At 41.7% G+C, this 15462-nt stretch overlaps 2 protein-coding genes across 14 annotated transcripts in view; one reads left to right on the top strand and one right to left on the bottom strand.

Annotated features, from left to right (window-relative positions):
- The window catches only part of LOC109281602 (uncharacterized), a 28537-nt gene extending 14244 nt beyond the window's left edge, over positions 1-14293 (top strand). For both annotated transcript variants that reach the window (XM_059721825.1, XM_059721826.1), the window contains one exon: positions 4665-14293. In XM_059721825.1, the coding sequence (XP_059577808.1) occupies positions 5093-6679 (1587 nt within the window). In that variant the 5' untranslated portion in view covers positions 4665-5092 and the 3' untranslated portion in view covers positions 6680-14293. The remainder of the gene's footprint in view (positions 1-4664) is intronic.
- SORBS2 (sorbin and SH3 domain containing 2) overlaps positions 1-15462 on the bottom strand; it is a 278948-nt gene that overhangs the window by 60196 nt on the left and 203290 nt on the right. The window lies entirely within an intron of this gene.

Here is a 15462-nt window from a genome sequence, read left to right as displayed (position 1 = left end):
TTAAGAAAACATTTCAAGCTGTTTTTCTTTGCAGTGTGTACAAGAAAGTGCCCAAACTGTCTGATAGTAGATGAGTACATAAGGTTTCAGCAATATTGCTTTCAACCACTCCTTGTCCTCTTACAAAGCATGTTAATTCTGGATCTTGCCATCTTGAAGCGAAGCACACCATAAGAGATAAGCAATATGCATCATGCAGGCATGGCAATATTAAAAAGCTGGTTCAACCTGTAGTCCGCAGGTTTGTCATTGCCCTGAAATAGAATAGTTTTCTGAAAGCATACTGTTAGGTTTATAATAATTTGGATTTTTAAGAAGTATTAGCTTTATAGCTGAATACAAGGCATGACCTGTGGCCTAGTAATGCAGCTGACCACAAGGCAGAATGATAGCTAGGCCTTTGCTTGTGTCAAGTAATCATTTTAACTGCAACAAGCATTTTCTGAGTTAAAAAGTGAATCTGTGTCTGTGTGCTAAAAAAAATCAGCTACAGCTAAAAGTAAGATAAGACAGAGAAACCATTGTTTGAGCTTACTGGTTGTATCCTTGAGAAATATCTTCTACTGTGCAAGGTTTTGCTAATATAATATTACTATTACTTAACTTTTAGCTTTTAAAAAGTGCTAGTTCAGCTTAATAGAAATATGCTGTTACAAAGATTTGTAAAGCACCGCCCCAAGTATTGCTTTTTATTAACCATATAATCTTGCTTTGTTGTAAGAAGTATAAAAAATCGCCTCACCCTTGAGGGGGGGCCATTTTGCCTTTTGCTGGCTTTATGGTCTTTGCTCGAGCAAATAAACAGCTGTCTTTCTTTACCCGCGTTGTCTATCAATCAAATTACAGCTAGACAACGGACCTTAGGGAGGTTTTTTCCACCACAATTTGGCACCCCAGATGGGACCCGTCTAGCTTGACGCCTTTGGAGACCTCCATCCCCCGACACCCCAGCGCGCACTAGGTGAGTTCACCTATTTGGGTCAGTCTCGGGAGGTGGACGGTCCCCTCAGGACCAATAAGGCGGGATCCTCAAGTCGGGTAAAGGAACGGTACCGGCGAGTACCTCAGGTCAGGTATGTTTTTGGTTTCTATCTGGTTTCTGCTTTTCTGGTTTTACCTCTAGAGGTCTCTGGAAGCAGTCTTTGAGGGTATCTGTCTGCTGATCTAAACGCTGATAGAGCCAGCAGCCTCGCCGAAAGGCAAAAGACACAGATATAAGGTAGAAATGCTGTTATAACGGCCAATGACTAGGGTCTCGGACTCAAGACGCCCCTCCTCACGGAGAAAGCCAGTGAGGTCCAAGAACACCGGTTGTTGTACGTGGACGAAACAGCTTCTAGGCAGGTAGAACTTAGGGAAATAAGACTGCTTGTGCTTGGATATAATCATGGGTTCCGGTCTAGGGAAAGTTATTCCTGATTCACCCCTTGATTTTATGATTAAGAATTGGAAACATTTGGAGGGACAGGCGGAACTGTCCAAGTCTCGTATGGCAGAACTCTGTTTAATTAATTGGACGTCTTATACGTCCCAGTTAGATTTGGGAAGACAATGGCCAGAAAATGGATCATTTGACCTAAATCGTCTGGCTGCCTTACGAAAGATCTTGCAGGACCTCCGCCCTGGTCAAATTAGTTATTGGTATTTATGGGACAATGTTGCTAGCAAGCAATTAAAACCTTTAGCTTCCCAAACCCCTGCACCTTTTCCAAATCTGTTAGCTCCCCTTCTATATCCAAAACCTGCTGCACCACCGTCATATTCAGAAGATGATTACAGACCCATGCCTAGGCCCCCTAATCTACCATTGATACCACCCCAAATGTTTGAACCCCAAAACATTGCCCCTGGGCCGGCCGAGGGACTGGGAAGTCTTCGGGAGGCATCACCTCGATTGTCTCTCTCAGAATCCCCGAGTCCCGGATCTGGAGATGGGTCCAGAGATCCCTCTCCAGATTCCAGTTCTACTCCGATTTCAAATCGCACTCGTCAAAAATTGTCTAAGCCTGAACTTCAGTTACCTCTAAGAGAATACCCTGTGCCTGGCGAGGGTGGAGAAGTTATCAGTCACTGGACACATGCTCCGTTCTCCACCACAGACCTCTTAAACTGGCAAGAAAACACCCCCAGGCTCAGAGATGATCCCGAAGTAGTTCTAAGACGCTTCAAAACCATTTTCATGACTCATAACCCCTCCTGGTCAGATGTCATGCAGCTTCTCGAAAGCCTCTTAACTATGGACGAGAAGACTCAAGTACTACGCCATGCTGACCAATTTCTAGCCGATCAGCCCCATGAAAACCACCCCATGCCTAATGGCGTGCCCAGGCAAAATCCGAATTGGAATTACAATCAGGAAAGGGGGCAAAATTCAATACGAATGCTGAAAGACAGCATTTTAGAAGGATTAAAAAAAGCAGGAGACAAAACTACAAACTGGTCCAAAGTGACAGGTACTGTTCAGGGTCCCGAAGAACACCCTTCAGACTATTTTGAAAGACTCTGTAAAGCTATACGTCAGTATGGAAACATGGACCCCGAGACACCTGCCACTTTGCCTGTGTTAAGACTTGTGTTCATAAGTCAGGCTAGCGAAGATATTAGAAAAAAGCTTCAACATAACACTGAGGGTGTTGAGGGCAAATCCATGGCAGAAATCTTAGCCATTGCTACTAAAACTTTTAATAAAAAAAAAAAAAAGAAAAAAGGAAGAAAAAAAACAATAAACCAAAAGATGCAGAAGAGCCAGTCTTTTGAGATTATAAAGCTGCCTGCAGCTTACTTCTCTGCACAATTAGATCCAGTGGCAAAGGGGGGAGTAGGCTGCCTTTGTGCAGTGGCAGCAGCTGCAATTATAGTCGAGAAAGCCCAGGAATTAGTCCTCGGATATCCCCTTATCCTCAAGGCTCCACATGCAGTTGCCCTACTTCTACTCCAGAAAAATACTCAACATTTTTCTCATCAGAGAATGAAGAAGTATGAAACCACACTTTTAATGGCTACAAACCTGGTCATAGAGAGATGTAATACCCTGAATCCAGCTACTCTATTACCTCTACCCAGCGACGGGGAACCAGACTCTCACGATTGCCTTCAAGTTGCAGCATTTTCAGACAAACCCAGGGTAGATCTTAGTGACCTACCCTTAGACAACCCTGACTTGATTTTTTTGTAGATGGCTCTTCAAAATTAGTAAATGGAGTTAGAAAAACGGGTTATGCAGTAGTAACTCCATTTGAAGTACTTAAAGCTGAACCACTGCCTGGGCAGTTGAGCTCGCAGGTGGCTGAACTTACTGCCCTTACACGAGCTTGTCAATTAGCATCGGGCCACTCTGTAAATATTTGGACTGATTCTAAGTATGCCTTTGGAATCTGTCATGCCACTGGACAATTGTGGAAACAGAGAGGATTTATGACAGCTTCTGGAACTAAAATATCAAATGCTAAACAAGTTAATGATCTCCTACAAGCTATAATGTTGCCAAAAACATTAGCGGTAATGCATTGCCCAGCTCATACCAAAAAGGGAGATCAAGTCTCAAAAGGCAATGCCCTGGCCGATGCTGCAGCTCAAACAGCAGCCTTACAACCACTATCCACCCTAGCCTTCCAAGCTCAAATTCCCCAGTCAAAGGCATATTTGGGAATATTGCTAGAGCCAAAAATGTACGAGTCTGCACCACCTTTAGAACAACAGAGATGGAAAGCGGCAGGAGCCACCTGTGAAAAAGACAGAATATGGCGATTGCCAGATGAAAGGATAGTGTTACCTAAAGCTGCTCTTAGACCCTATCTGCAACAACTCCATCAAAGCGAGCATTTAGGTTGTGAAAAACTTGCCACTATCACTAACAGGCTGTTCTACGCACCTGGAGTCTACCAGGAAGCAAAAAGGCTTTTAGAACACTGCAGTATATGCAAAAGGTTTAATATCAAGGGAAAAAAATCAGTACCCCCTGGGGCCCGCCCCTGGGCTTATACTCCCTTTGAAAGACTGCAAATAGATTTTTCTGATATGCCTAAAGACAATGGGTACAAAAACCTCCTAGTAATTGTTGACCAACTCACGGGGTGGGTAGAAGCTTTCCCCACCAGAAGAGCTACAGCACAACAAGTAATAAAAATACTCCTTAATGAAATTATACCCAGGTTTGGTCCTCCACATATCATTGAAAGTGATCAAGGATCACATTTTACTGCTGACATAAATAAAACACTGGCCAGCTGCCTAGGAATAGAATGGAAATTCCATACCCCTTGGCACCCAGAAAGCTCAGGACAAGTAGAGAGAATGAATCAGACCCTGAAACAAAAAATTGGAAAGCTATGTGCTGAGAGCGGGTTAAAATGGACTAAGATTCTCCCACTGGCTCTTATGTCCATCAGAACTACCCCCAGGAGAAAACTAAAGCTCAGCCCTTATGAGCTGCTGTTTGGACACCCTGTTCCCCAACGTTTCCCCTTATTACCGGCTCACACGTCTTCTCTTTTAGGCGATGAAGGACTCACCTCCTATATTTTATCTCTACAGTCTCAGTTAAAATCTCTCCATAGGTATGCTGCTTTAAGCCAACCCCTCCCTGCCGATGTCCCAGCACATCGCATCCAGCCTGGAGACTGGGTGTATGTAAAAACTTAAAAACGGTCTCCCCTTGAACCTAGGTGGCAAGGACCATATCAAGTCCTCCTCACCTCCCACACCGCTGTAAAAATAGCAGAGAAGGACAACTGGATTCATTATACTCGTACAAAGAAGACAGAAGTTTCACCTGAGCTCAGGATCGGCTCCAACGCGAGCTTCCCTGACCTGGAAAAGGGGAAGCCAGAAGAAGACGACTGCGGACTTCGTGGGAGCACCGCACGCCCACCTGACCGCGACAAGGGTGAGCCAGAAGCAGATGAAAAAATAAAAACAAACACCTCCTGGACCTGCAGCCCATTAGATAATATAAAACTCAAACTAACCAAGGTCCACTAATGAACTGTCACCCTTTTGGGGTCCTGCCCAGCCCAGAAAACACCAAACTCCAAGTACTGCATCCTCTAGACACTTTTGGATCAGCTGAAACCGAGCACTTTGAGAATGTAACATGTCCCAGAAGATCAGTTATTGGAGCTGCAGGGTTGTGCATACTGTTTGTGCTGATTTTGGTTATAATATGGTTTTTATAACTATGTTATTTCTAATCTTTCTCTTTGCTGGAGAAATAAGTCTCTCACAGGGGTCGGCTATAGCTGCCAGTTGCTGCAGATGTGCTAATCCTGGTGCCCAAGGTTTTCCTGTCTGGATAAGCGATTCAATCGAACTCTCTGATATAGACGGGAAGGTCAACATTGCCCGTTGGTATCCTCCCTCACATTGCTGTAGTTCAGCAGAAGTTCGGGTATTTACTTATGGAACAGAATATTGTGTGAAGCCTAGCCACCCAGTTTTCAGACAATTTGCAGAGTCTCCTCAGGCTAAGACTACTCTTAAACCTAATGTTGCCCACATCTCTGATAATAATATATACCTCCAATACGTTGAGAGAGCCACTAAAGCAGAAAACCAAAGTGATTGTTGGGTGTGCAGTCATTTTCCTCTCCACACTCAAGGAGGCATTCCTATGACTCCCATCCCCTTGGGCCCCATCGAGTCACTTTTAAACCCCTCTAATAACCAAGCTTGGAACCAAAGTCAGCAGGAGTTCCTTTTAATAAAGCCTGTTGTTGGAGATTGGTGTTTCTATGTAAACTGCTCAGTATCAGACTACATTAATTTAGGCACAAGCATATGTCACCACTATTTTACTAGTTCTAGTGGAGGAGACTGGCGTAATAATAACACAACAACTCCTACCTATTGCAGCTCTTACAATGATTTCTACAGCAACAAAAATTTAACCAAGGACTCTAATCCTATCTGCACCCCCATCTCCTCTTTAAATAATACCTTGTGGTATTGTTTGTACACTGATACCTCCCAGGGACAATGCTTCTTCAATGAAACTGCAAATCCTTCCTTTAAATCAAAGGGTGAACGCAGGGTGCTAGGGTTAGGAAACGGGGGCCGAATACCTCCTAAGTATTCAAACCTCGCTGCTTTAAAAGGACAATACTGGGTCTGTGGCTCCCACGCCTACCATAAAATCCCTGCCAAAGGAAAAGGTATCTGCTATCCGGCGATGCTAAAACCCTCTAGATCCTTTGCCACGCACCTTCCACGGGGCAGGTGGCGAAACAAGAGGGATTTGCAAGAAAGCCGTGATATAATAAATAAATATCAAAAAACTCCGCTTACCAAAGGAGTGTTAGTCGGGTATTCTTTAGCAGGTATACTCCCAGGAATAGGCACTGCTTATCTTGGAAGATTTACACTACGCCTACAAGCTGTGATAGAAATCATGGCTCATGAATTCAGTGAAGGTCACAAGGAACTCTCGAAGGCCGTTGCTGCCTTGGCTGACACCCAAGAAGAACTCAGACAAATGGTAATTCAAAACCGTATAGCCCTTGATTTTCTCCTCGCTGCTCAAGGGGGAGCTTGCGCAGTTATCGGACCAAAATGTTGCGTTTGGATTAACAATTCTTTTACAATAGTACAAACCCACCTCAATGATGCAGCTATCCATATCCAAAAAGCCGAAGATATAGCAAAAATCCCCCAAAATACATCTCTTAGCTGGCTCACAAATTGATTACCTTCCCTTACAGGATGGCTTAAACCTTTTGTATTAAGCTTAATTGGAATTATTATGACTATAATCTGCCTGTTATGCTGTTTTCAGTGTCTATGCTCTCTAGGACAACAGTTTATGCAAAGGCAAATAAAAATGTATGGTCAGTTTATACAAATATCCAGCCTCAATCATCAAAACCTAACCCCACAAGAAGTTAAATACCTAAAAGTGTGTTCCAAAATTTCCTCTGAAATATTGGAACAAAGTGGCGAATTGTAGTCCGCAGGTTTGTCATTGCCCTGAAATAGAATAGTTTTCTGAAAGCATACTGTTAGGTTTAAAATAATTTGGATTTTTAAGAAGTATTAGCTTTACAGCTGAATACAAGGCATGACCTGTGGCCTAGTAATGCAGCTGACCACAAGGCAGAATGATAGCTAGGCCTTTGCTTGTGTCAAGTAATCATTTTAACTGCAACAAGCATTTTCTGAGTTAAAAAGTGAATCTGTGTCTGTGTGCTAAAAAAAATCAGCTACAGCTAAAAGTAAGATAAGACAGAGAAACCATTGTTTGAGCTTACTGGTTGTATCCTTGAGAAATATCTTCTACTGTGTAAGGTTTTGCTAACATAATATTACTATTACTTAACTTTTAGCTTTTAAAAAGTGCTAGTTCAGCTTAATAGAAATATGCTGTTACAAAGATTTGTAGAGCACCGCCCCAAGTATTGCTTTTTATTAACCATATAATCTTGCTTTGTTGTAAGAAGTATAAAAAATCGCCTCACCCTTGAGGGGGGGCCATTTTGCCTTTTGCTGGCTTTATGGTCTTTGCTCGAGCAAATAAACAGCTGTCTTTCTTTACCCGCGTTGTCTATCAATCAAATTACAGCTAGACAACGGACCTTAGGGAGGTTTCTCCCACCACAAACCTATGGAATGGAACTGGTATCAATGTAATTCTTTTCCATGAAAATATATATAAACAATAATTGTGGGTTCCATATTACTTTTGCTTTCATCTTTTCCCATCTTCTATTACACCAAACAATATTATATTGATATTTTTCACATTTCACAGTAAAAATTGGATATAAGTAGCAAGAAGAAAACAGTTTAGTGAGCAGAGAAACAAGTAACATAATTCTTTAAGCAGAATTAAAACATAGCAGAGCAACCCCTCCCCCCACCCCCAGTGGTTCTACATGGGCCCTTTATTGTAAATTTGGTTTTCTAATTTTCTTATTTTCCCTGTGATATTGGATTCTTTGGTACAACCCAAAGTAAACTGTCGTGCAGCACAAAAGCACAAGGTGCTCTCAGTTTACTATATTTTTAAATACAGTAATACGTATGTGAAATGGCTATATTTAATGCATAACTGTAGAATGTTAGTTTATCAGAGCTCATGAATTAACTAAACCAGGACAGAAGTCCTCCAAAGCAGATTAAGGCAGTCTACATGAGGAATGAAGGCTATTCACTAAGTAAAACACTATCCACCAAATCAAGCTGGACCTACTTTTCTATTTATCCTCACAAGCTGTGTATGAATCAGGGGAAGTATTGCTCCTGTTTCACAGATGAAGAAATAAGAGCCAGAGATAAATTACTTGCTCACACTACACAGCAAAGCTTAGTAGTGTACTCATATCTCCTACTCTAACCATAATCATCAACTTCATAGTACAATTATTGCTATTAGCAATCTGTAATCGAATACAACATGTCCTCTAATCTTCAGTAGATAAATACTACTGTGTGAGACTTTGTTCATGGGCCAGCTCAGATATGCATAGTTTCATAGTAACTAGGGTCAGGAGGGACCTGATCAGATCATCTAGCCTGACCCCCTGCCACAGGCAGGAATGAATGCTGGGTTCACAAGACCCCAGACAGGTGATCATCTGACTTCTTTATGAATTTGCCCAAGGTAGGGGCGAGGACCACTTCCTTAGGAATTTGGTTCCAGATTCTGGCCACCCTAACTGTAAAATATTGCCTTCTGATCTCCAACCTAAACCTATTCTCCATCAGCTTATTACCATTGTTCCTCATCACCCCAGGTGGTGCTGGGGAGAATAGGGATACTTCTATTTGCTGATGATCTCCCCTGATGCGTTTGTAGGCAGCCACCAGGTCCCCCCCTCAGCCTCCTCTTGCTGAGGCTGAGTAGGTTCAGGTCCCTCAGTCTCTCCTCATAGGGCCTGTCCTGCTGCCCTCTCACCAAACGGGTGGCCCTCCTCTGAACTCTCTCCAGGCTGGCCACATCCTTTTTAAAGTATGGTGCCCAGTACTGGACGCAGTACTCCAATTGCGGCCTGACCAATGTCACATGCAACTTTATTACAGTTTTTAATTCATGAAAGAAAATGTCAGCTTTAGAAGACTACATTAAAATAGAAGAGCCAAACTCTAGATGCTGTAGGGAAATGTAGACAAGATGAGGAAAAACATGAAAAATCACAAATGCAGAGAATTAAGTGGGAGCACTTCCTATTTTTTCCAGTTGCAATTATTGGCCTATTCTATTTTCTGCACAACTTTAGAAACACACCATTTTGAACTATGTAACCCTGGGAAAAACTGCAAAACTACTGATTTGCTCTCAGTCCCATAGACTAAATAGCATATTAACGAGTATAATTTAAGATTATATTTAAGATTGAAATCAGAAGAGAATTTGAGGGCATTGTCACTCCAACAAACGTTGACAGTTTTGACTGCACCTTGGTACAGATCAGGTATAGTCTGAAGTGACACAATGTTCCCTAAATACCAACATTTGTGGATACACTGACAAAAGAATAGGTGGTGTTCCTTAGACAAAACAAAAAAATTAACCTGTGGGGTTGGGACAGTGCTCTGCAGCTGTGCTTCTTGAAACAGGGCAGCTGGCAGAGGTAACAGAAGGCTATATAAGCCATCTCTAAGCTGCTTTGGAATTCAGTTCCATCAGGTGTGGAATTCAATACCAGCAGCATGAATTCACAGTGAACCAAAAGATTTCTCCCTATGGGCATGGGTTGAATTTTGTTTACAGACTGAACAGCAGAGGGCAGCAAACAAAAGGAAGTACCTACTGCACTAGATGTAGCTACAAGCAGCACATTCATCACTGTTTTGTACTTATCACAGGATCTTGCCACACAGTCACTTGCAACAGTTGCAAACCATTGCAATATGGTGACATGAAAGTTAGCAATGCAAGTTGCCCTTTCATGCTGTGCATCAAATACGTCTTTTTAAAAAATAAATGCATTGCTTGTCACATTAAAACTTTTTAAAAGCTCTTTTTTTGTAGGCTCGCCAAATATTTTTCTTCCTGGCTTTTTACAGGTTTAAACTAATGCAGTATTTCTTAGGTTCATGATAACAACATTAATGCTAGTGAACACTTAAGAAATTAAATTAAAAGAAGGATGTTAGCTTTAGTTCTATTTGATACAGGAGAAAAATCCATTTAGGATGTAGGCAGGCATGAAGTTGATAAACAGCAATTAACTGCCTTATAGTTTCATGAATGATTGATAACACTATGCATACCCCAGAATCCATGATTCTCCTGTATTATCTGCTACTTAGGGAAATGAGTACAAGTTCATAAAATCATAGAAGATAAAGATTGAAAGATCCATCAGAGTATATAGTTTATCTCCTTTTCTGTGCAAGGTCATTTCCTATTACTAAGGGTCTATTGCTAGGTTCTGTTGTGTGTTTTAACCAGCAACAAGAAATGGAATTTCTACTTTTGCATGTATAAGTCTATTCCACAGTATAAATCTTACTGTTAAGATGTTCTTCATACAACTCAGCCTGAATTTTACTTTTCTACATTGCATTCCATTGCTTTTAACTATACCCCTACAGAAACATCTTAAATTATTTTTTACTCCTAGATGTTTTTACCCTTCATTGTTCACACAGAGACTGCCCGTAGTTTCTTAAGCAAGGCATGCAGTCTTATTTTTATTAAAGAAGACTAACCCTTTCAAACTCCTGATGATTTAACACTTCTCAAAAAAACTCCCCCAGCTTTGTCAGTATCTTTCTGCTAATGTGATACTTAGAATTAAAAGAAATACACCAGGGCTAGGTACAGAAATTACACATAAACTGATAGAAATAGTTAGAAACCGGTTTAAATTTGTAACACAATAGAAGTTCAATACAGGCAGTCCTTGGACTTATGACACAATTGGTTCCTGAAAACTGCGTCTTAAGTTGAAATGTAACTCGGAACCATTTTCTCATAAGAAACAATGTTATAAATGGGGGATTGGTTCCTGAACCAAGCCCCGAAACCCTATTTTCACCAAAAATACCCCACAATTTTGTACTCGATCAATTATAGATAAGTAATATAGCTACATTAATGTATTCATATTGTAAATAGCAATCATATTGATTTGGAAGGACTTCTTTGAGGTGACTTTGCTGGACTTTTTGAAAGGCTCTTGGTTGGACTTTTTGAAGGGCTAGAGTCTTCTCAGGAGTCTTGGCTGCAGTCTTGTCTGCTTTCTTACAGAAAGTATCCAACGAAGTTTGGACAGATGTTCTCCTGGGAGATGAGTGATGTAGCGAACTTGTTTGCTGGTGTGGGGTCGCATTGTATAAAGCATTGTAAAGTCAAAACTGATGTCATAAAGTTGAAACAGGGTGTCAATTTATAAATGTTGTAAGCGTGAAACATTGTAACTTGAAACCTTGCAAGTCAAGGACTGCCTGTACACATTAACCATTTTCAAAGTGGCCGAAATCAGTTTAAGATAAACCTGGATGGATGTAGCACTCTGTCTGAATTCTCAGATGACACTAAACTATGGGGCAAAGCAAACACATTGATGGGAAGAAACTGAATTTAGGCAGACCTGGGCAGATTAGAGAAGTGGGCAGAGAACAACAGGATGCAGTTCAACAAGGACAAATGCAAAGTGCTTCACCTAGGGAGAGGGAATCATCAGCACACCTAGAGGCTGGGGGATGACCTTCTCAGCAGCACAGTGGCAGAAAGAGATTTCAGAGTTGTTGTCAACTCCAAGATGAATATGAGTCATCAATGTGATGATGTAATTAGCAGAGCTAACTGCACTTTGTCATGCATTAGTAGGTGCATCATGAACAGGTCCAGGAAGGTGATGCTTCCCCTCTGTGGCACTGGTCAGGCTGCAGCTGGAGTACTGCATCCAATTTTGGGTGCTGCAATTCAAGAAGGATGTGGACAACCTTGACAGGGTCCAGAGGAGGGCCACTCATATGATTAGAGGCCTGCGGAGAAGGCCCTATGGGGAAAGGCTGAGGGACCTGGACCTTTTCAGCCTCTGCAAGAGAAGATTGAGGGGGGATCTTGTGGCAGTATAAAAATTCACCGGGAGGGGGGGAGCAGTGCAGCAGGGAATAGGAGATGCTCTGTTTACCAGAACACCCCTTGGAATAACCAGAAACTGGCCACAAGCTGATAGAGAGTAGATTTAGGTTGAACATCAGAAATAACTTCTTCATGGTTAGGGTTGTCAGAATCTGGAATGGGCTTCCAAGGGAGGTGGTGCTCTCTCCTATCTTGAAGGTCTTCAACAAGAGACTGGACAAGCACCTGGCTGGGGTCACATGACCCCAGCCCTTTTTCCTGCCACTGGCAGGCAGTCAGACTCGATGATCTATTGAGGTCCCTTCTGACCCTAGCATCTATGAGTCTATGAATCAAACAACCAATTTAGGGTTAAGGTTTAGGTTTAACTTCTGTCTCAGGTCTCATAGCAAATCAAGCTAAGTTATAGTCCTCCAGCATGCCAGAAAGCTTTGTGGCCCCCACTTGCTTCCAGGCTGTCATAGAACAGAGGCAGCAAAGCCTCAGCTCCCCAGCTGGGCCTGCAGGCAGCACAGGGGGCGAGTGAGGTAGCTCAGGCCCCTGCCCCAGCTGCGGTCTGACAAGCAGTTGGGTGGGGAAGCCCCCAGGCACAGCTTTCCCTCCCACTGCCCTTGCAGCCTGGCTCCTGCCAGCTGGGAACACCAGAGCCCCACCCCATCACCAGGCCCTCACCTGTTAGGCACAGGGGATTGGTGGGAGGGGTGGAATGGACCCCTGATCCAGTTTGCCCCATCCCAGCAGGGGTTGGTGGGAAGTGGAAACTCCCAGGTGTGAGCTTTCCCTCCACCCTCCCCTCCCCGGCTCTGCTGGCTGGGAACACCAGAGTCCTGCCTCCTTGCCAGACCTCGACCTGTCAGCTGTGGGGGACGTTGAGGATGGGAGGGAATGGACCCACTCCAACCCCTGATAGTGGGAGGCTGGGCTACAGTGGGGGCCCATTCCCCTCTGCCCACCCCCTGTATCTGACAGGCTGGAGGCTAGCAAGAGGGTGGGGCCTTCATGTTCCCAGCCTGGGGGAGGTGGGAGGTGTTTGTGAGCACCCCCTGCTTCTGGCAGTGGTCAGTGCAGACATTTGCCTGTCTTGGACAGGGGACAACTGAACGTCAGTTCAGTTCGGTATCGGTTCAATCTATGCAGCTTAGAAAAACCCATGTAGATTGAACTGATTTCACCTCAGGCTTTTTGACTGCTTGTACTTAGCCCAGGTGTCTTGCACTCAAGTCATATAGGAAAGACCTATATATTACTGTTTTCTGTTTTGTGATGGGAAATTCCTGAAGAACTAAAGCTTGGATCAATCTTTTTTTTTTTTTTTATTCATGGCAAACAGCAAAGTGGGTATGATCATGTAATCTGTTATACTCTTAAGTAATGTCCACTTTCTTGTTGCCCATTTTGCCTCCTACCAACATGCATATGACTTTTAGATGATTTTTTTCTCAGGATATATTATTAACATCTTTTACATTAAAATCTCATTTTTTATTATTTCTTTTTATGTTTTAAATCTCTGTCTCTGAGTGGGGTCATAATTGCTTCCAGTTTAGTACCATCTCAAATTTCACTGGAGTTCTGTTCACTTTCTGTTTTAATTCCACTCAATTTGCATAATTTCAATCAAGACCTTCAACAAAGCTAACAGATTTTGCACTTTTCTGCTCTTGCTCAGTTCAATACATTTCAACCTAAGAGTATTATAGCTAATTGAAAGGTTTTTGACAAGAAATTTCAGTTCTGTAAAAATTCAAACACTTTCATTTTGATAATGTTTTTGAGGAAATCATTTCTATTTTCTTGTTTTGAAAAGATCAAATGTTCTATTTTACTATGGTAAAAATGTTTAATGCTATCACTTTGCTTAATTGTTTATAATATCATTGTTATATTTGTATACTTGTTTTTAGTATTCTATAAAATATTTACTATGTTATATGTTCAAAATTGTCAAAAATGTTAGATGATTCAGAATTCCTTATCCTGAAAAATTCCAGAATTTTAAAGTTTTCATTTCTGTTTAGAATAAAAACAAATTTTGAATGTTAGAATTTCCTGGGTAGTAGCAATTCCATTCTTTAACCAGCTGTAATAATTTATCCTTTATCTTGCTTTCAAGTAAATTTCCCACATAAGTTTTAATGAACACAGAACACGGTGCATTAGTGCACATCAAATAATTTTGTAATTCTTTAAAAAACTCAGTATTTTACTTTGTGTAACTTAACTTTTATAACCAATAAAGGTACTCCGGAGATTTTTCTAAACTTATGTTGGTAGTTTAGAGGTATGTTACTTGATTTAGAACCCATTTTTAGGATATCACTTTGGGTACTTTTACATGAGCTCCGGGGGCAGGGAGAGTGGAGCTTTAATTAGAGTGGCTCCGAGAGCCAGTCTTATTAAAGCGCCACAGCTTCTTGTGTATCAGTGCCCCCCTACTTAAAAATGCCACCATTTTTAAGCACAGGAACACCGATACATGAGATGTGGGAGGCTGCTGGAGTGTGGTAATTGCCACGCTATGGCAGACTCGATTAATTGAGTCTGTTCTGACGTGCTGTAATTACAGAGCATTGGAGCAGCCTCCATGCTTGTGTACAGGCACCCCTTAGTATCAGTACAACACTTGGGTGCCGTTTTTGCATAACTGCCCCACTTCTGAATCCTTCAGAACACTCAGATATATCATTAAACAGTACCTCCCCCTGATTGTATCAGTAACTTTATCTTGGATTGAATCACATAATCATAGAAAGTAGAGTGGAAAAGACTGGGGGAGGCATTTAGTCCAACGCCCTGCTCAAGGCAGGATTATCCTTGACTAAAACATCCTACATAAATATTTGTCCAACTTATTTTTGAAAACTTTGCGAACAACTGTCTTATACAACTATCAGGCATAATACTTAAAACACTTATCAGCAAAACTCACCATTTATTTAGTTGCCTAGTATTTGCTCACTATTCGTTTATTAAACTTGAAAAATTATACCTAATACCAAAGTCTTGAGAGTTGCAGTTATGATATGAATTATTCTTGCTTTTCGTTTTCCTAGCAGGAAGTTAAATGTATTAGAAATGTAAGGGCACAAATAAAAGATCACTGTGATTTTCAAAACACTAATTTTTACCATGAGCCTGCCATTTCTCACTCTGTAATGACCTCAATCTGTGACAGCTACCGCAAGACAAAAATCACTCCCAAAATACAATTTTATTTTCTTTATAGGTACTTATAAATTCGGCTTGGCAATAACGACTATGTCTCAGAAATCAGGGAGATGTTGGTAAATTGTAAGACTGACTAATAGTTCTGTCAGTACAAGTGGTCTGTATCAGAAAGGAATTCCTTATTCTCCAAGAACCTTATTTTACAGAATCTCACAGCTTGCTAGAGACCCAACATAACCCACCCCACATTATTGCTTAAACTGTAG

This window comes from Alligator mississippiensis, chromosome 2, assembly GCF_030867095.1.
Source record: "Alligator mississippiensis isolate rAllMis1 chromosome 2, rAllMis1, whole genome shotgun sequence".
Lineage (NCBI taxonomy): Eukaryota > Metazoa > Chordata > Crocodylia > Alligatoridae > Alligator > Alligator mississippiensis.
This window is presented reverse-complemented; position numbering and strand designations above follow the sequence as displayed.